The sequence below is a fragment of the Python bivittatus genome, unplaced genomic scaffold (assembly GCF_059951505.1).
Source record: "Python bivittatus isolate LINGU-HERP-01145 unplaced genomic scaffold, Pbiv_v1 ctg000330_np1212, whole genome shotgun sequence".
In the NCBI taxonomy this organism is placed as follows: Eukaryota; Metazoa; Chordata; class Lepidosauria; order Squamata; family Pythonidae; genus Python; species Python bivittatus.
Window position 1 is genome coordinate 59,045,353 of NW_028277058.1, and position 21,578 is coordinate 59,066,930.

The following is a 21,578-nucleotide window of genomic DNA, read 5'->3' on the forward strand; positions in this document are numbered from 1 at the left end:
GTCGTGATGCACTCTGGATGGGTAAGAATGAAAATAAAACATAGAATACAAAAATCAATAATGCAATGGTAACTAACAAGAGTCCATGGAATGGTGAACATTTCAGGGCCAAAAGCAAACTCGAACCAAAAACTAGAGAGACTTCAAAGTATATTTCATCATAGCATTAGATCAGGGGCATCCTTGTTGGGTGGGAGATCAAAAAAGTCAAGATGGTGGCTGGTCTGCAGCACACAAAGGGGCAGTACTTCAATCGTGGCTGTGATCTTGATTGCAGATGCCCCTGATTGTAAGCTACGGAAGAACCAAGGGGCCATCAATGTTTGTGTGGTTTAGAGTCCTCCAAAGTCCAATTTTGAACCTGCACGGATAAGCTACCAGGGCTAATGTTCCTGTGCATGGGGTTGATTGTGGGCCTCAGCTGTACAAGGCGTAGATGCTCAGAGCTCCCTTGGTGAACTTCACAAAGGATAGTTAATTTCTTATCTTGGTTTCAGCAGTTACAACATGTGCTAGTGGCATTTATATCTGTGGACCACAGAATCAGATTGCTTGTGAAAAAGGGTCCTTATCAAAATAACTGATCATCACAAAGAAGGAGAAGCAGCTGTTCAATTTGAAAATAACTTTCCTTTTCTGTTTTTTGGAGGGAGGGATGGGAAGAAACCTGAGATGGGAAAATAAATCGCCCTGGTCACTTCAGCCCGTCCCACTCAGTCCAGCAGAGGGGGCAGGTTGCAGACCCCACCGGTCAGGGAATTTCGATTGGTGGGGTCTAGGCAGAGAGCCTTTTCTGCTGTAGCGCCTGCCCTATGGAACATCCTGCCTCCTGAGGTCCGGGGTGCCCCCTCCCTCATGGCCTTCAGGAAAGGTATTAAATCCTGGCTTTGCCAGAAGGCCTGGGGGCCAGAGGGGGGCTCGCACCTGTGCAGATGGCTGGTGGGATGATGGGTTACCCCCCCCCAGCATCTTACAGATTTTTATATGGCCAAAATTAGAGGAGGTTTTTTACGGTATTTTAATATGTTTTTAAATTATTTATAGTTTTTAGCCATCTTGGAGAGAATTGTATTTCTTCGTTTTTATTGTGAGCTGCCCAGAGTCACCCGTGGGAGAGATGGGCGGCATACAAGCCGAATAAATAAATAAATAAATAAATAAATAAATAAAATAAATAAATAAAATAAAACTTTCAGAGTTTGAGGGATAAAGGGCTTCCTTGGAGGCACAGCAGACCATATGAAGTTGATTCCTCCCTGGCCATTTTTGTTATTTTAAAAATATTATTACTATGTTTTTATCCTCAAGGAATTCAAGCCTAAGGAAGACCCCTCTCCTTTTTATATTCTCATGATGATTCTGTGAAATAATTTGGGCTGAGAATGATAAAGTGGCTTCTTGGTCGTTGAAGCGGACCAATGGTTGAGTTCCAAACTATAACCAAGTCAGATTAATTTTACTTAATCTGTTGTGTGAACTCCTCCACTGTGCTTGGTAAACCTGAATAGGTTGGTCAAATCCTACCAACTGGACCTGTGCAACAAAGTGAGGTTAAGCAGTCCTTGGCTTTCCACAAACTCTGGTTCACACATGAAGGTTCGTGCAATGGGAGAACCACTAAGGTCATCATTCCATGGGATGAAAAACTTTAGGTCTGACTGAAGATGGTGCACAAAATATGTCTTGCTGTGGATACAGTGCCTGAAACGTACAGAACAACTCCTAAGACTGGTCGGTGGAACTCAAATCCTTGCCAAATATGTACAGATTGAAACTGCAGATCTATACAGCAAACTCTTCCTCTTCTTCCTCTTCCTCTTTTAGTGTGATCTCCTACCAGAGGTTGGTGACCATTATCCCTATACTGATTTAAGAAATCATGAATATCGTTGACTGTACAGGAAGTTTTAGTATCAAGCATTACTTTCTCACTTTAATTTTATCATTTGTATTCCTTCTACCAAGGTATTTGAGGTATAGTACTGGTCCTTATCTCCTTTTACCCCACACAGAAATTCTGAGATTAGTTGGCCCAGACTTTCTAACAATAAACTATACTGGCTGCACTTCTAATCCAGCACAACTGGCAGGCATTGAGGGAGGGTGGGTGTAGATTACTAAATGGAGTAAGGATCCAAGCTCAAATCCCCCTAAATTTTGTAAACCAGTAAACTGCCCATCCCCTCTTAAGCTCCATGATGCTCAAACTGAAGCAGATGCTTTAGAAGTGGTCCAGTTTGGACTTTTCCAAAACGAATCAGGTGAAAGTTGGGAAGAAAAACAAGGCTGGATCCTGGCCATACTGTTTCTAGAGGGATGGATATGGGGTAATTTTCCCAAGCCCCACACACTGGCGGGAGGTGGGTCAAAATATGCTTCATTATTTGTAGTCTTAGAGGGATCAATGATTTGCATTCAATCTAATGCATTAAAATGTAATCCTAATAAAGTTTTCAGTATTTTGGTATTCCCCACATACTCCTGTTCAGCCATGGATTTCTTCGATGGATCAAAAACTGGGGAGGAAAAAAAATGATGGTGACATACAATACATTGCAGTGAGAAGAAATGGAAAATTAGTATTCACCTCATGTACTTTTCGACCTTAAGTTCTCAAACTCTGCTCAAACTCTAATGGATGTGAAGCTTTTTTACATTTTGCCCAGCTTCTTGCCTGAACCCAGGCAGAGCGGTTTGTAAACCAGGGTTTCTGGTTTGCATGAATATAACCCACTATTCTTGGTTCAGTAAACCATAATGCAACAAACTATGACTTCGTGCATTGTGAAAACCAAGCCACTTAATAGTAGGAAAGCTATCAAGACTGGGACTCAGTTAAGAGAATTATTCTATGTAGGTGGAAAAGACACTCCAGATATCAAAGAATGGATTCAAAAGATATGTTTTTGAAATGTTTTTATATTGTAAAAATGAGAAGATGAAGCAATATGTTTCTAGAACAGTGTTTCTCAGCTTTGGGAACTTTAAGATGTGTGGACTTCAACTCCCAGAATTCCCCAGCCAGGAATTCCACACATCTTAAAGTTCCCAAAGCTGAGAAACACTGTTCTAGAAAGTCTAAATTTAATATTATGTGAAAAGGCTGAATTAGCTGTATATTAATACTTTACTATATTAATACTATAAAGAACTTTCCTTTTTTTCTTTTAAAAATGTTTAGTTTATTTTAATCACTTTTGTTGTTGTTCAGTCGTTAAGTCGTGTCCGACTCTTCGTGACCCCATGAACCATATTGCGCCAGGCCTTCCTGTCCTTCACTGCCTCCCTGAGTTGGCTCAGTTTCATGCTCATTGCTTCAGTGATGCTATCTAACTATCTCATCCTCTGCCGTCCTCTTCTTCTTTTGCCTTCAATCTTTCCCAGCATCAGGATCTTCTCCAAAGAGTCCTCTCTTCGCATTAGGTGACCAAAGTATCTGAGCTTGAGCTTCATTATCAGTCCTTCCAATGAGCAATCAGGGTTGATTTCCTTTAAGATTGACTGGTTTGACCTCCTAGCAGTCCAGGGGACTCTTATATATTTTTATTGTATTGCCATTGTTGTATTATGTTTGCTTTTGTTAAATTTCACTATAACATAATAAAATATAGATTGGAGAAAACAGGTTAATAATAAGCAAAGAGATGTCTTTGACTGTAGTTACCCCATTCATCTCCTGTTTCTCAGTTTGGCTAAGCAGATACTACAAGTTTTCACAGTGCCTGAAAAATACAACTGAACAGAGGTGAGAATGAACAAAGGACTTAAGGTAAACGCTACAATCTGCAATGAATCATCGCTTTCATTTTCTTACATATACCCTCCCGACTGAAAAAAATAAAACCGGGGTGGGGGAGTGGGGGAATGTTTCATCCAAAGATGAGCAAGAAATAGATGAAGCAGCCTGCAAATTATGCCTAAAACCAGTTGGACTTCCTGCCAGATGTATGGAGAGTGGTGTTCAGCTTCCAGAATATGTATTTCAGTTTGCCTAGCTGATTTTCCACGAGGGGCATAGATCATTAAAAGGGGTGAGGCTTTGATTGTGCTGCAATTTTTGTCCGTGCTGCAACTTTTACTTTTTGGAGTTTCAGCCCCTGCTTCCCCCCATGGACACTGCTTGAACAGATAACAGTTGATTGTAGTAGTCATTTATTAAGATTGAGCACACTTTGGATTCAAAGACAAAAAGCTGGCTTGGAGTACACTGTGCGTTGGCATACTACCCATTTGCAACTTCTTAAAACAATTGTGTCCTTCCCTGGGTTGTCCGACTGTCCTCCACAGGCCCTAGAGAGAGATCCTGAAAGGGGAAAAAACCATTTAGTTTAAGGCAGTGTTGTCCAAACTTGGCCACTTTGAGTGGACTTCAACTCCCAGCATGGCTGGCTGGGGAATTCTGGGAGTTGAAGTCCACTCATCTTAAAGTGGCCAAGTTTGGACAACACTGGTTTAAGGAAATGCTAACAGGTGTGGAAGATTCTTGTGTGTTCCCAAGCATCTTTTCACCTTCAAATCTGAAGCCCTGTACAGCCCTACAATTGATTCAGAACGTTGTAGTGTCTATGCTAACATCATTAAACCATCCTGCATGCTTTTCTTTTCCCTCCCTTGAGGTTGGCATCTCCTGTTCTCTTGGCAGTGTTCATCCCATTTTACATAGAGTTTTTGTGTCTGGATTACGATTGTTCTAAAATAGGACCGTTCATAATATGCTGTAAGATTCAACATGTCTAACATTAAACCTGGATTAACAAAAGGCAGTTGCTAAGTTTACGTAACACATGATATCCAAACAAATAAAGCAGATGATGACTTTAAATGATAGTGTTACTCACACATCATGTCCTGACACATTTGCTGGGTCTCCACAATTGGTGAACCACAAACTACCGTTGTTACCGCATTGCTATATACTGTTTTGTAGTTGCTTGGTACCTATGTAAATAGCATACCTTGTGCCATAAAGTTGTATATAGGTGTGAAGGAATGTTGGAGTACACGAAAACCACTTAAAACAAAACAAAGAGGCCCAAGGGTTTGTTCTGGAAGATTTCTTCTTTATGCAGCATCTGGAGGAAAACCAGAATGAAGACCTCTATGAAGATTCCACAAGAGATGATTCTCATAACAAGAGATGATTCCCATGTGCGTTGGCACTCAAGTGGGCAAATACAAGGAGGGGGTTTCAGAAGAATACCAAGCCAGGTCTGGCCGAGCCTTTATTAAACAGGATGGGAACAATGGGACTTCTGAGTAATCACGCCAAATGAGGTTATGGCCTGGTGGCTACCTTTTTTTATTCTTCTGGAACTTAAAAGCTAGCCTGGTTGGTAAGAGTTTGAACTGGGTAGATATAGACGTGTGTATGCATGTAAGGGAGTGAAGCTTTTAACTCAGAAACAATAAAAACTAATTTTGCATTGGTTTCTATTGTTGTTGTTGTTTAGTCGTTAAGTCGTGTCCGACTCTTCGTGACCCCATGAACCATATTGCGCCAGGCCTTCCTGTCCTTCACTGCCTCCCTGAGTTTGCTCAGTTTCATGCTCATTGCTTCAGTGATGCTATCTAACCATCTCATCCTCTGCCGTCCTCTTCTCCTTTTGCCTTCAATCTTTCCCAGCATCAGGGTCTTCTCCAAAGAGATCTCTCTTCGCATTAGGTGGCCAAAATATCTGAGCTTGAGCTTCATTATCGGTCTGGATAAAGGAGAGAGAACACTGGAAATGTTAGACCCCTCTTTACAACCCTCCTCATGACATTCAATACTTTTTTGGCTGAGTCCAGAGTATTCTGCCAACCCAGCACTGAGTTCCTATCCGTCTAACATGGATAGAGTTCCTGACAAGGAACAAATTCTGTGCTAGTTGGTAAGGAAAACCTGGTTCAGGTGCTTGAAAGCTGCACTACGTTTTAGTCCTTCCTCCATCTCTCAAGACTGAGACTGCTAGGACAATCTGCCTTCGGGTTGATCGTGTGGTGCTTCTTTAAAATGCTGGTGCAACCCATAACATGGTCTCCCTTTATTGTTTGATTTGACCTGGATGTGTTCCTAAGATTTGGGTGGTTGGGCTTGGTGGTCCCATTCACCATCTGCCCACTTGGCTACTTGGTCCATCATCAACCTAGGTTGGAGGACCAAAGGTCCTGCTGTCATCCATAGAGATTCCATGGTCCTTTTGAAGAACTCTTTTGCTCTAGCACCAGTTTTGATGATCCACATTTGATGTTGGGTCAAAACTTTTATCCTGGCATTCTCCTACAACCTCACTTGTCACACTGGCTGGATGAGGAACAGTTTCAGAGGTGGCACTGCAGAATTAAGGCTAGTGGTCCTGGGAGACAAAAGTGATAGATTTAATCATTTTTATGAAAGGTGAAACCTGATTCCCAAATATGCAATGACAAGAGCAATCGTACAGTTCCAAATTCAAGTAGAGAAAATGCTGGATGTTCGTGAGTGACAAAATGGCTGATCAATAATGAGAAAGTTTAAAAAAAAATCTCCAGGATTATCCATTTCTTCTCTCTTGCTGGAGGAAATATTGAATAATAAAGGCCGTAAACTGTCAGTAGGATCCCTGCTTTGAATGCAGAAAACCTACTCCCTAAACCTGGAGTGAATAGGATGGCTGAAAAAGATTTTGAAACCCTAGTAGTAATATTGAAAATTCCAAGTTTGATTGAGTATAATCTAGTTCAGATTACAGCCTCTTCACATGCTAGAACATGGCGGATCTTTTCCTAACTGAACATGTAGAGCTGTCATAATTAAGGAAAAGGAGGTATAGCCATAAAATATCCAGAACTACTGTATTCTGTTTCTCTCAAAGGATATAACACTAAGAAACAGAGAATGGACAGATAGGTTGTTGTAGCTTGTAATGTGGCAAAATACCTCAGTTAATCTTACTTCCCGTTTTGGTCCCACTCAGTCATCCCTGAAAAAAGGCACAGTTCCTTCAGTTGAAGGACGATCTGCTCCGCTACCCTTGATGTACATGTCCTTGCAACAGTAGCTACAGCCCCGTATCTGGATTCTTCCTCTCTTCTCGTATGCAGGAAGCTCATATGTGTTTAGAGAAGGAGGATCTGGCTTCATAAGGCTTTGCCATCCTGAAAAGTTTCAATATTTTGTGTGAATGCCCCAAATGGGTTAATTCTGAGGCTGTGTTGAGCATACCATGTGAAACCAGCCATGTAGAATTTATTATTCTGCTATTGCAAAAAGAACTGAGTCCGGTGGCCCCTTGAAGACTAACAATGGATGCTATGGAACTAGGTTTCATGGACTGCAGCCCCACCCATTAGGTGGAATATGTTGTCCTAACGTACAAGAATAGTTATGGCCAGGGTTGGTGGGAAGAGAACTGTAAACAGCAGGATGAAGTGGAAATGAAATGCAGAAGATAAAAGCCAGGGATATCACTATTTCACATTTCGGTCCTTGGTGCGGGCGTGCCAGTTTTCCCTGGCGCAGAGTTTGGAAATCTTTGTCATTGGTACAACATACAGATGAACTGACTGAGTGATTGTTTTGCAACTTCAGTTTAGACGCCTCTTGCTTTTAGAAGGAGCTGGTAGAAATGTCCTGTCTATTGGTCAGATTTTTCAGCCGCATGGGCAAACCACTTCCTCCAACCGTAGCTGGGCTGAATCACCCTCGTTTGCAAACGCAACTTCCTAGATGAGTAGGACTCGTGCCTGTGTGCGATTTCAGCTACTTGCAGGGTGGTGGGTGACGAGGGCATAGAGTTGGGAAGATATGATCAAACTGCCTTCTGCTCCGAACCTCCAGAAGAGATATGTACAGACTCAGAGTTTGTCAGATAAGGCTCCCTTCCAAACTGGCCTGAGGTGCAACTCAAGAAGACATGAGTGGCTTATACCTTGAATTTGGGCTCCTTCTGCTATGCAGCCTTTTCCAAGATACTGAGGGGAGTGGACAAGGTAAGTTGACTGGCATTGCATTGCAATTCTCATCTGGAATTAAGTAAGGGAAGGCAACGTATTCTAGTGATTCAATTTCCCGTGGATGGATTTGTCTGTGAATTTGCCTGTGAATGAAGGCAAGATTCTGAAGCAAAGAGTTTAAGGGGAGTTCTGTGCAGATGACTTAGAAGGATGTCGCAGCTGGCAGGGCGTGAGAAGTGGTTGCTCGTCTCATGGGAAGGCAAAGCAGATGCAGTTTAGCTTGAGCTGTGTGGGAAGTTTTTTCTACAAGACAATAATACTGGAACCATATTTTGTTGTCTAATTGCTGCTGAGGACATTTTCAGTTGATAGAAAGATTATTAATACGCTCATCCCATTCTGGGGTGGAGAATCTGTGTCACCGCTTCCAACAGCATCAACCTGTATGTCTCGTGGTGAGGGATGCTGGGGTTGTAGTTCACAAATAACTGGGGGACCAGAGTTCACCTATTCCTGAAAATGAGAGAGAGAGAGACCTATGGTAAAGATAGCCACAAGGTAAACTCAACTTTGGTGTCTGTATCCAGGCACCTTTTCTCACCAGTATGAAGAAGTGCACTGCAATTTTCTTATGCCTGGAGGGTTTTTTAAACTATCCTGTCAAACCAACAGCCTTGGGAGTTTCTGGTGGTCTTTCACCCCAGTTCTCATGTGTTTTGGGGGGACGGGGAGAAATGGAGAACCCAAGCAAAGTTGTTTATCCCTACGGTCCCAGAAGGAGAAAAACCACATCTGATTAAAGTCAAGTCCCTAGCCACCCCTTACAGAGAAGAAAACTAGATTTCCAGAGTTTCTTTCACCAGAAATATTGAAAAGAGAATTAGATTACAAAATTCTGGCAATTGGATACATTTACTTTAGCATCCCATTTATCTCTCTGTTCAAGGATTCTTTGATTCTCTTGCTAGCTGTCTCTTGATGCACCAGGGAGGTGGTTACCTGTCCTCTTGGGCTTGTAATGTTTTGCCGATCGTCATCCGCTTTCTGAGGCTCTGAGAAGTCCATCCCAGTTTATCTTTCCCTTTCAAACTGCATTAAAAGGGGCTAGTCATTCTAGGGACATTGTCATTCATTTCTTTTGTGTGATTCTGTTCTCTTTCCCACTCACTTTAATTCCTGTAAACACCTGACAGCCCCAGAGATGAAGCTGTTACTGCACGTTTCTCAGATGCAGAATTGGGTGCCTCCACTGTATAATTGCACCATTTTCTTTACTTGCACGCTGTGGACAGGCACAGGGAAATTTTTGGCTGTCCAGATGTAATTGGATTTCAGCTTTCTCCCCCTCTCTCAATATATATGGGAAGGGAAGGGAAGGGAAGGGAAGGGAAGGGAAGGGAAGGGAAGGGAAGGGAAGGGAAGGGAAGGGAAGGGAAGGGAAGGGAAGGGAAGGGAAGGGAAGGGAAAAAGAGGCAGCGTCTGATCTTCTTAAAAGCAATTACAAGTACTGTACACTTATACACTTATACCCTTTCTCTCTGAGGTGACACCATGATTTCCTTCTTCCCATAGTCTACCCTTTCTAATCATCAAACTCATAAATCACAAGTCCATTTTTTTCTTTTTTGAGCAAAAAAGTCCATAAGGGGTTTCCAGTCACTCATAAATGTTCAGCTTCCATCATCACTGCTGACAGCAGTATTTGCAGGAAGAGCCTCTTACACGCATTGATCGAGCGGCAATAGACTTCACAAGCTGAAGGGTTTCTAGCTGGGAATTGAAAGAGCTGAAATGTGTTTCTGGAAGGCAGTAGATGTGTTTTAAAAAAGGTAAATGTAACAGGTTCCTCCCCCCATTTATAACTCGTTAGCAGGAAATGATTTCTGCTGGATGACTGTATTGAAAATACTTAACCACAGTCAAAGATGGTAAAATGAAAAAGGATCTTCAAGTGAAACTCACCCATGTGCATAGCCAACTCTCACTTTCCATCAAGGCCAGCCACATTTCTCTCAAGATTTCAAACAGTTCTTTGAAGCAGTTGCTCGAGGGAACCTCATTTTATCTGGTACATAACTTGCAGTCATGTAACCCAGTCCTTACTTTCCAACCCTTCCCCTTCACCCAAGGTTATCGCTATGAACAGAAATGGAAAGACATGTCTCATGAGAGACTCGATCACAAGCTTCACAGGTTTGGTCTCTGTCACCACAGAAATGGTCCAGAATGTATAAAGTTTCCTCAAATCTACGTTGGGAATGCAAACAACATGAAGGGACATTTTATCATGCTTGGTGGACATGTAAAAAAGCTAGAAAGTTTTGGATACAAATACATCCACTAATTCAGAAGGTCTTAAAGATCAATATACAGTTGAAACCAGAGGCTTTTCTTTTGGGATTGATGCAGAAAAAGCTGGAAAGAAGTCACGGAACTTTGTTTTTATATATGATAACTGCAGCGAGATTATTATATGTGCAAAAGTGGAAAGATCTGGCATTTCCCGCAATGGAGGAGCGGTTGGTGAAGATGATGAAACTTGCAAAGATGATGAACTTGACTTCTTTGATTAGAGAAAAGACAAGATCTACGTTTATTGCTGACTGGAAATCCTTATAGACTTTTTATGTGAAACTGAAAAAAATGAATGTATGATTTCTGATTTTGATGATTAGAAAAAATAGATAATAATAAAAAGAGAGGGTTTTTTTTTCTTGTAACTATAAAGTAAGAGGTAATTTTGTATTGCTACTTATAATTGCTGTAAAGAAAATCAGAAGCCACTTCTTTCTATTTCTTTTCACTCTTTCTTTTTGCACGTTCTGCTTTTTCTTTCTTTCTTTTTCCCTTTCTTTCTTCCCTTTCCTTTATATTAATTTTTGTTAGTTTTTATCTTTGTCTTAAAATACTTAATAAAATTATATGACAAAAAGAAAAAGAAAATCCAAGCTTTGCAGGTTTCCTGACTTCTTTATGAAGTTAAGGAAAGAATCTACCTTCTCTTGGACCCTGATAACGTGGCCTGAACTGGATCATTTTTCCATCTGATGGCCAAGGTGTGCGACAGCTAAACTTACCCTATGACTTTTTCCCCACTGTGAACTGAACTGCTCTCTACCCATCCTTGAGTTGGCGGCCCCCATGTGTGTTTTGCCTCTTTTCCGTCTCTACAGTCCCTGGATTTCTCTTCAAGGAAATGGGTGGCCCAACCTGATCCCTTTTACACACCCCAAAGCTGTCCTTCAAGGGGGTTGGAATTAACCCTTGAACCCACAGTGCACCTAAAGATGACTTAAACTTGTCTCCCTCAAGAGCTGGGGCCCCAGCAGGAAAAAAACAGGTGTGCTGTGGTTAGGTGCATCTGGGGAAAGTTGATGAAAGAGAATATGGGAAGGTCCAGTTTCACTTCAAATGGCAAGATTTTACCTTACGAAAAATCACACACCTCTCAGGCTGAGCTAATTTCCTCCAGATGGTTTTTCTGTGATAAAGAGCAAGTCACAGAGATTGAAATAAAAAATGGAAGATTGGCGTGATGCCAACGTGTGTGCGCTTTACCTTCTTCCTCCTAGTGAACCTGGGACAGTGAGGCCAAAAAACAACCATGAGAAGAGTCAGGAAACATCTCCCCCTCTCCTCATCTTCTTCAGCATCAAGCAGGAGCTTCTGTGGCCTCTAAAAAAAGGTTTTGCTGCTCTGTTCCAGCTACCAGATCTGGGCTGCCAAAAGCTATCTCTTTCCTGCCATCCTGTAGCAAACTGGAGATTTGTTACCCATTCTGGTAGCCCAAATTCTATTTTTAGAGGCAGGGAGTTGTTGGTTGGGCTACCCAGTCATGACTCTACTTACTTGAGAATAATCCCCCCGGAGCACAGAGGGTCTTACTTGGGAATAAACATTGTGCTCCAATAGAAGAGAGTATCTGTAGCTCAGGGTTGAACTGTGGAGACCTTGGTGCTCTCTGAGCTGGGTTGCTGGCTTGCAGACGTTTCGTGACCCACCTAGGTAATATCACCAGTGCTGATCGTCAGCACTGATGATATTACCTAGTTGGGTCACGAAACGTCTGCAAGCCAGCAACCCAGCTCAGAGAGCACCAAGGACTCTAAACATTATGCTGCTAGAATGGAAGCCTACCAATGCAGGATGCTTGCAAATTCCATGTCATGCCAGGCAGCAAAATAATTCTTCTCATCTGGGCCAATTCAATGGATTTAATGAAAGAAAACTTGCAATGGGGAAGGGTGGGTGGTGTTCTTGTCCTTATTTAATTTCAAGGTGCTCCTTCAGGATACGTGAATGACCCACCTTTTATAGTACAGTGCTCGCTGAATCGATCTGCAACCTTCCTGCCTTCCACAACGACGTTAAATCCCAAAGAAAGCCATGAAGAAGTTTCTCCATCTTTGGCCCTTTTTCATACTGGAAAAGAAGGAATGGATCTCATACTGGAAGGGTGGAAGAATGCAACGGATCTCATCCAACTGGGGGCTTAAGACCATGATGCTCAAACAGCACCGTGTTTATACTTTCTCATCCTTTGCAGGAATATGTCCTGCTCCTGATACAGAGAAGTTTCCAGAGTATTACACCGATCGGTATGTTGTGGGCACCTGGGTTCGTTACCTATGTGACGAAGGCTACAAGAGAAAAGCAGGGACGAGCAACATTATTAAATGCAAGGAGCAATCTGGAATTGTTGAATGGACGTACGAACAGCAACCTGCTTGCATAGGTAAGAAGTTGGATTTCCGAGAAACAGAGCAATGTTTTAGAAGCCTTCTGGAAGCCTGTTGAGTACATGGGAAGGTGTTTACTCTTGGGAAATGTAATGCTATCAGTAGTTTTTGAACTCCCTAGAGCAGTGTTTCTCAACCTCAGCAACTTTAAGATGTGTGGACTTCCACTCCCAGAATTCCCCAGCCAGCATGGCTGGCTGGGGAATCCTGGGACTGGAAGGCCACAGATCTTAAAGTTGCCAAGGCTGAGAAACACTGGACTAGAGCAAGTCTAAGGCTGCTACAGCTGAGCTTCAAATATCCGGATGGTAATTAGCTGATATATAATGAGCTAACTCCTTGTTGTTAGCCAGCAACCCAAAATTATCTGAATTTTGACAGCCCAGATCTGGTAGCCATAAACAAGGATCGTATAAGCTGCTAGAACTTCCAGGGGCTTTTATGCAGAGCACAAAATGCCCTTCACAATTCACAACTAGTAAAGTGTGTTGCTTGCTGCTGAATTTTGGCAGCAAACCACCATGTATGTTTGAGACAAAACCTGTTACAATTGTTCTGTTCCTACAACATGCAGAGCCAGGTCTGTTAACAGATAAGAACTGCACGTACACCACGTGCTCATCTCGGTTCCTTTTACCTTGGCTTGTTTAGAATGTCGGTTGAGCTTGTTGGGCAGTGGTAATTCAGCAGGCAGATTAAGCCAAACAAAAGCTTGCTTTCTGCCTCCCTTCAGGGACCCCTTCAGACAAGTATGGGAACAGAGAGGGAGACACAGCATCAACGTAGAAATGCAGAAGTTATAACAGGTGGGGACACCCAGCCAGCCTTCTCTGATTTTGAAAAATGCTAAGCAGAGACCGGAGACCACCAGGAAATCCGAAAGCTAGAGGACTTAAGTTAAAAAAAAGGTTAAAAAGTTCTACAATTTTTTTTTCAAAGTTTGTAAAGTTAAAATTCTTAATTTTAAAAAAAAATCCCAGAGGAAGAAGGAAGTCAGCAGCAAACAAGTTCCACATTGCTGCCAAGAAAACTACACAGGTGTGTCCATATAAGCGTATCCATACAGTCATCAAAAATTGAACTAGATTTTACCATTTTACTTGCAATGGAGACAATAAGAGAGGCCAGTTTTCCTCTCCCAATACGATGATGATACGAAGAGATCTGATGATAAGAAGAGAGATTGTAGTGACTGTGATAGAAGTGATGATGATTAAAATATTAACGATGGAGGATGATAATAGATAACTGTCCTGCAATTTCTATCCTGCTAATCCGGTTGGGGCTCCTGGCACAGACCACGTTGTTGAAGATGGCCCCTCAGAGTTGTCTGGTCTTGACTATGAGTCTTTAAGAGCTGGTGTGTGATGAGACTCCCCCAAAGCAGATTGTCGTGTCTGTTGGAGTCACCTTCTTCTGGGAATAAGAGCAAAGAGAACCATGACATTGAGAAATTAGAAGACCTCACAGCTACGTGGTGGGCTGCTGATTGAAGCCCCCTGTGTATTTCTTCAGTAATTTGCTCCTTAGGTTTACATCCCTGCCAAAATACCCAAGAGTATTTTGGCTCCCAAATGTCGGCATGTGGGTTTATCTGGGTGGGTGGGAGGGAGGGGTACAAAGATGAGCTTGTGGACTGATTTACATCATTGCTTCATTTAAGTCAGTGTTTCTCAACCTTGGCAACTTTAAGATGAGTGGACTTCAACTTCCAGAATTCCCCAGCCAGCCATGCTGGCTGGGGAATTCTGGGAGTTGAAGTCCACTCATCTTAAAGTTGCCAAGTTAAGAAACACTGATCTAAGATATTACTGAAGTATCCTTTCTTTTAGTACTTTGGCTTTTTCATTGTTTTTAATAAACCCAGGAACCCAGGAATAGTTACACAGCTGTGGGGTAGTTCCCCACTTTCTCCTGTCTGCAGACTGGTGTTGGTGGGCTCTTGGATTCCCATCTGACAAGCCAGCAGGGGCTGTAGGATGGGTCTGGTCTGTGGTCTTGATTAAAATGCAGGTGGGAGCTTTCTATGAATGAAACCAACGACTGGTGGGAAAAAAGGATGCCAGAAAAATCCCACACCAAATCCTTTTCCCGTCAAATTAATTGTGGCTTTCCTGGGTTCTCGTTCATCAAGTAGCCCCCATCTTGCATTATTTCTCCACTTGCATGCACGAAGCCGTGGATCTGAGAAAGGTCTGTGCAAAAGAGTACCTATTTTGGTAGGCAAAACCACAGCTTTTATCCGGTTCCCCTCCTTATGAATTCTCAAAAGGTTGGGGGAGTTTGACAAAACGAGGTGCAACGTTCGAACACGTGAGTTGCGCTAACAAGGATTGACGCAGGGGGTGGAACATTTTTCGGTCTGCCAATAGGCCTCTGAAGGTGCTTCGGTGTGACCCCAATTGTTCTTTACCATACATACACGAAGCTGGTATCATTGCTGTAGGAAGAGAGTTGTGGTTAAGCCCCAGGGTTTCCAGGAAGCCCATGTCTGCTTTTGCAGAGACTCACAGCAGCCGTAACTGCGCAATTGAACGCCACAGCCACTATCTAATGATGGCTCAATTCACGGAGTCTTAGTGTCATGCTTTCTTTACTACCCCTGTTCCCATGCCTTTAATTATAGTCTGATGCACAAAGAGATCTTGTAGGAAAACTCAGAATCATTGAAGCCAGTGTTTCTCAACCTCGGCAACTTTAAGCTGGGTGGACTTCAACTCCCAGAATTCCCTAGCCAGCCATGCTGACTGGAGAATTCTGGGAGTTGAAGTCCACACAGCTTAAAGTTGCCGAGGTTGAGGAACTCTGCTTTAAAGGCTTGGGGCATGCAGTTTGATCCTGAATCTCCCCCCATATGGGCTAAAAATGTTGGCAAGACTCCTTGTGGCCCAAGAAGATGGAACAAACTGGGAGTGCCAATTCTGGCAGCTGGAGGAGTACTAAGCCCTGCCGTAGAGTCAGGGACATCCTCAAGGAGTCAAAAAAGTCAAGATGGCAGTCACCACCACGTGGTCAGAGCTCCACCCATGTGTCGCAATGCATGTAAAAAAGGGGGTGGGGCTTTGAGCATGCAGTCATAACTGCCATCTTGACTTTTTTGACACCCTCGCTCCCTGCAGACATCCCTCCCATCTCTTTAGAAGGAGGATATAAATTTTCTCAGTACGTTCATTCTAAATGGCCTTACTCTTCTGATCGTATCTATGGAATCTGGTTGTATCTCTCTAGCATTTCTGTTTTTTGCATTAGAACTTCTGCAAAGTTGACCCTAAGTTGGTTTATCTTCCTTCAGGACTGTCTCCTACAACAAAATGGGAGAATAGTTCCATTGGCCTCCCGATCAGCACCCCACCAGTCATGGAAGGTAACACCAAGGATTTATTTTTGACATCTTGCTTGCAATAATAGCAAATTAATTCTCTGGGTGGACCCGTCTGAGACCCAATGAACACCGATGCACCTCATCCATGCAACAAGGTTTGAGGACGGCAAACAAGGTTTTTTTGGGGGAAAAAGTCCCTGAAGGAGGGTGTGTAAAAAAGATAGCTATTACAAAGGGATAGGCACACAAAACTGGCTGCAAATGTTTGTGCTGACTTTGAAGACAAACGCCAAGGGATTCCAAAATAGGATGGAACAAAGGTAAAGTTGGAAAAGTCCTGAACAGAATGAAATCAGATCCTGAGAAAGGCTTACCACGTCACTGCAACATGTACTACACTGCAGGACTGGTGGAGGGAGCGGGCAGAAGGGGGAATTTTTGCCACTGGGTGGGGAATTCTGGGAGTTGAAGTCCACACATCTGAAAGTTGCTAAGGTTGAGCAACAGTGCACTAGGCTATTCTGATGAATTCAGGGTTGCTGATTTTTGCGGGGGGATGGGTCCTCTCATTTTCTCCTGGCACCCCACAGGATTTTGTGGAGTCCCCATCCCAAAGAAGCACACCACTGTTAAGGTGATGAAGTATAAAGTGGGACAGCAGCTAAAGGTTAAACACTTGGATGGATCTGACATTATTACATGTGAGAACGCGGACAGAAGTGGGGTCTGGTCCAGCTCCAATCTGCGACGCGTCAATGACAGCCACTTGACTTCAGGGAAGCAAAATCCACGCCTCGATGCAGGTAAGAAAACTGTCTGGATGCGATGGAGTTCCCTTAGGGCTAAAACTAGGAAATCCAGGGTTCTGCTGTGCCTCCCAATTCATCTCTGTGCAGGATTTTTGCTCCGTCCTTTAGTCCTGAAGTTTGGAAAAGAATGTTTGCTGGGGATGGAGGGTGGGAAGCAATAATGTCTATGGCAGAGTTGGCACCGAATCTCATAGCACCAATTTCTTGGGGCATCAGCTTTTGCGAGCAGCTTCCTGTAGGACAGTGTTTCTCAACCTCAGCAGCTTTAAGCTGGGTGGACTTCAACTCCCAGAATTCCCCAGCCAGCATGGCTGGCTGGGGAATTCTGGGAGTTGAAGTCCACCCAGCTTAAAGTTGCTGAGGTTGAGAAACACTGCTATAGATAGCATGGAAGGTGCCACCAAACTCCACATCTGCTTCGCTGAAACTATTATGAAGTGGCGTTAATCCTGATGAAAGGATGTAGCGAAACTGGAAAGGAAGATGCCCCTGGAATTCATCTAGATTTGCTCCCATACTGAAGGAGTGGGAAGCAACCGCTTCACTTAGTGACCATGAAGTTTATGGCTCCCTTTTTCTTTTCCTTCCTCTTAGCAACTTTATCCATTATGGCTGTAGCGACTATGGTCTTCGTTTTATAAAGGTTCCTTGCCAGCAGAAGGAATCCAGGTAACTTTCACATCTACATCTTCTCACACGCCTCCCCTAACAGCGAGAGGTTTCCAGGAGGTCACTTTTCTTTGAAGCGAACTCCTGAAACGCTTAGAAGCATTTGGCATGATTAGCACTCGGTTGCGTATAAAGATCCAGGTTGAACATGAACATGAACATTAACATGGGGAATTCTGGGAGTTGAAGTCCACTCATCTTAAAGTGGCCAAGTTTGGACAACACTGCCTTAGTGAGACCTTCTGGTGTAACTTTTTAATGAGGGACCTGCAAGCTTTATATAGTTTAGGGCCTCACCAAGTCTAAATTCAGCACCGAAAGCACCCTGATTCTTTCAGAGAAGAACTCACCGCTCCGTGATCTGGTTCATACATCGTGTTAAAGTATTGCTCCCCTAAGCTGGGTTTATGGAATAACTCAGAATTGCTTAAATCAGCCTAAGATACTAGAACTGTTAACATCCTGGATTCGAAGAGGAGAAGGGTTTGAGGTGTATGTACCAGCTGTTGGCACTTCCTTAAATCAGACTTGCCATTTAAGGAGTCACCAACCGGTTTGATGTAAGGACCTTCTTGTTGAAAGTTGAAACATTCTGTACGTGCCTGTGAGGGAAATCTGAAGTACGTTTGATAACTGTAGCGGAAAAGGAAGCTATTTACCAGAAGATCATTACTGATATCGGTAAAACACCTCGTTAGCTATATCTCCCCAGGAGAAGAGTCAGACCGTGTGCTCCCTGCGTGTGCATTTAGGGTGGAAGGCAGAAGGAAGTGGACTCAGATTAGCAGCCTCTTGTGACCCTGGGAAGAGATGCAGCTGCTTTAAAGACTTGCAGACAGGGCTACATCAGGGGTCCCTGCACTGCACTGCATCTCTTTGGCATGGGATTCAAAGCACCACACAAACAGATCATAGCCCATGATATGTACCACTTCTTGGGGTTGGGTATACCACAGGACCAAACCTATGATTTTAAGGTGGAGTAGTCAGGGCCAACCTTCCCTGACTTAGATGAATTGGACCAGCAGATCTGCTGGGTTTGGGGTGAAATTGGCTGGGAAATAGGAGGATAGGTTGAGAAGCAAGGATCTCATTGGGCTATCGGCCAGGGACTGCAGCAAATCAGTAGACAGACAGTGCTAGGGTACTTTAAAACCAATGATTCTCAACCTTGGCAACTTTAAGCTGTGTGGACTTCAACTCCCAGAATTCCCCAGCCAGCCTTGTTGAAGTTGAAGTCCACACAGCTTAAAGTTGCCAAGGTTGAGAAACACTCTTTAAAATTATCACCTTGAAGATAGGCAATTTTAAATCCTGTATTTTATTATGTTTCTACAGGCTCAAGAAACCTCTCTGGGAAGACGCCCATCCAGTCTGATGAGCTCTGTAGTAGGAAAACAGGAACAGAAATGGGTCACCCAGAGCTCTGGTGTCCCATATGCATATGAACTGAGATGACTGAGGTCACACCACATGCTTAACTGTCACTTGGTTAACCCACTTTCTCAGTTTACACAATACATTAAACCACAAATTAACCACAAACAGGCTGGGTTTATATAACAAACCACAAAAAACCTAACCAAGTTTAAAGCTAATTAGGCTTAGCGTATTCTAAGAATGAAGCCACTGGAGTTTTAACTGAGCTGGTTAAATGTATTATAGAAACCCCGCTAGCAGGTTTCCAAATCTTTCTCAAAAACCATGTTTGCTACCCACCGTTGGAAGTAAACCTGTTTTTACAGAGCCTTTTCAGGAATGGCCCCTGATCATCTCGTTTCCTGAAGACGATCACTTGCTTTCTTCCTCACTGGCTGTGGACATCAGGAGGACTTCTCCCTGGGAGTTTCTGATTGCCCAGATCCTTCATCCTCCTCTTTTGTTATTTTTCCTTCTCTTTTTCTGTGACTGTCTTTATCCTGTTCTTAAAGGCAAAGTTTTGTTATGGTGTTACATGGTTTTTATTTATTCCTATGACTAACCAACATCATTCAAAGACTGACTGGCTGTTTAAAGCAAAGGTTGGGGTTTCCACCTTCTCTTAGGTGAGACTAAATGGAAGTGTGGCCAACGTTGAAGCTATGGAACTATCCAGATGGAATATTGCAAAGAGAGTCCATTGATGTCAAATATTAACCTTTACGTCTAAATGGCATCGTTACGGTTCTGAAACATCTCTGTAAATGAACTGTTGTTTTCCTAACTGACAGACATAGGAGAACTGGTTGCAAAATGCTTCTTTCAGAGTCTGAGGACTCAAACATTCCTTCTCTGCTTTCTGGAAGAGTCCTCTGAACAGAAGGTGTGCCAACCAGGCCCCAACCATGGGTCCTCATCCTTGGCTGTCTCCTCATTGCCAAATAAGATTTAAACCTCATTTACTTATTGACTGTGGATGGAATAAAGATAACACTGTGAGGACAAATCAGGAAAAAAAGTTTCCAGGGCACGTTTGTCTTATTGTTAGTCCAAACCAGATCTGCAAAAAATTGAGACCGTCATTTGAGGACATCAAAGACTTTGATTTTTCGGTATTTCCTGGCAGCCATCTACTGGCCACCCGAATATTTGCAATCCAAGTCTGGAATCCCAAAAACTCCCTGATTTGTCAATATGACTACAGTAATGCTACTTCGCTGCAAACCCAAGGCAATTTCTGTATCTATCTATCTATCTATCTATCTATCTATCTATCTATCTATCTATCTATCTATCTATCTATCTATCTTTGACACCACAGCACCCTCTGGCCTGGCAAATAATATCATTTATTATGATGATATTAACTGCATCCCTCTGGAATCCAGAATCGGCTTTTCTAAACCATTTTGACTGCATTAAAATCATGTGTGTGTAGTTTTGGAATATGCTTTACTAACTGCTTTGCAAACTTTGATGGAAAGGTGGGTTATAAATATATGAATGGATGGATGGATGAGTTTTGCAGACCGCTAACCATTAAACAGAAATAACAACTGAAATGTATTTATTGTCTCTGTGTCTAGTTGAGACAGTCTGTCTAGGTCACATTCTGCAGACAAAGTCTACACCACTGTTTCTCAACCTTGGCAACCTGAAGATGTGTGGACTCCAACTCCCAGAATTCCCCAGCCAGCCGGCTGGCTGGCTGGGGAATTCTGGGAGTTGGAGTCCACACATCTTCAAGTTGCCAAGGTTGAGAAACACTGGTCTGTACTCTCTCTGTTATTGAGTGAGTATCCCTACATGAAAGCCCATTTAGATTAACTTAGGCTCAGGGGGTTGGAAATATTTATGATTGACTGAAGGACCGGAAGCCCCTTATTGCCTCAGAAGAAAAAATGTGTGACTAGGTCCCTCCATTTCCCCAACCTTCTGCTGTTAGTGGCTGCTGAAGGATCCCCTCCATTTCCTGATCAGCTTATTCCCAAATGTTTGACCATGGAAAGATGGAAAGGAGATCTCTTAGTGTTCCAGCCAGAACGTTCCCATCTGAGGCACCTTTCCTCCAACAGGTTTGCAGTTAAAGGCGAGGAAGAATAAGCCTTCTTTACATCCATTTTGTGATGACCCTCAATTCTGTGACGTGTTGGAATATATGATTCCCACCAGAACTTTCCACACATTTTGCTGATCAACTGTCTTGTCATGCAACACACACAAACCCTATAGAGGATAGATTAGAGCCACTCCATCAATTCTACCTTGTGTGGGGAGGGAAAGGGTGTCCACAGTCTGCAAATGTAATTTGAGGAAGGAAGATCATCTTGTCCATTCTTTGTAAGATCTTTCCCCTCTCATTCTCCCTCCCGGTTCTCTCTTCTGCTTCTCTCTTACATTCTTATGTTGCTGTTCCTCCTCTTCTTCTGTTAGGAAACCTTTAAAAGGTGCTTGTGGGTTTTATTAAGTGGCGAGCTGCTGCCACCTTCTGCCCACAGTTTAATACCAACGGGGTCCTGGAAGCTGCTGAGTAACCATTTTTATCTGCACTGTATCCTCTAAGATCAAATCAGGATTTCTAATTGCAGGTTGATGGACATACTGTATACATGGAAAGTGCTAACAGGAAGGAGGCATTTTGGGCCCAGTACCACTGATATCTTGCACAGGTTTCTACATTTTCCATGGATAGAGAGAGAGACTCGG

General features: G+C 43.0%; 1 protein-coding gene across 1 annotated transcript; it reads left to right on the top strand.

Moving 5' to 3' along the window:
* The first annotated feature begins 7,741 nt into the window (after positions 1-7,741).
* LOC148215992 (uncharacterized) lies at positions 7,742-20,416 on the top strand. Its single transcript, XM_088141418.1, has 6 exons — positions 7,742-7,950; positions 12,461-12,649; positions 15,946-16,017; positions 16,566-16,778; positions 17,379-17,453; positions 18,792-20,416. Exons 1-5 carry the CDS (start codon positions 7,875-7,877, stop codon positions 17,423-17,425), a joined length of 597 nt encoding a protein of 198 aa, XP_087997544.1. The 5' UTR covers positions 7,742-7,874; the 3' UTR covers positions 17,426-17,453; positions 18,792-20,416.
* Positions 20,417-21,578: the final 1,162 nt, after the last annotated feature.

Coding starts and splice junctions, on each gene's coding strand:
- LOC148215992 (XM_088141418.1), top strand. CDS start 7,875: ATGAGTGGCTTATACCTTGAATTTGGGCTCCTTCTGCTATGCAGCCTT. Junction 7,951..12,460: donor TACTGAGGGGAGTGGACAAG/GTAAGTTGACTG, acceptor CATCCTTTGCAG/GAATATGTCCTGCTCCTGAT. Junction 12,650..15,945: donor ACAGCAACCTGCTTGCATAG/GTAAGAAGTTGG, acceptor ATCTTCCTTCAG/GACTGTCTCCTACAACAAAA.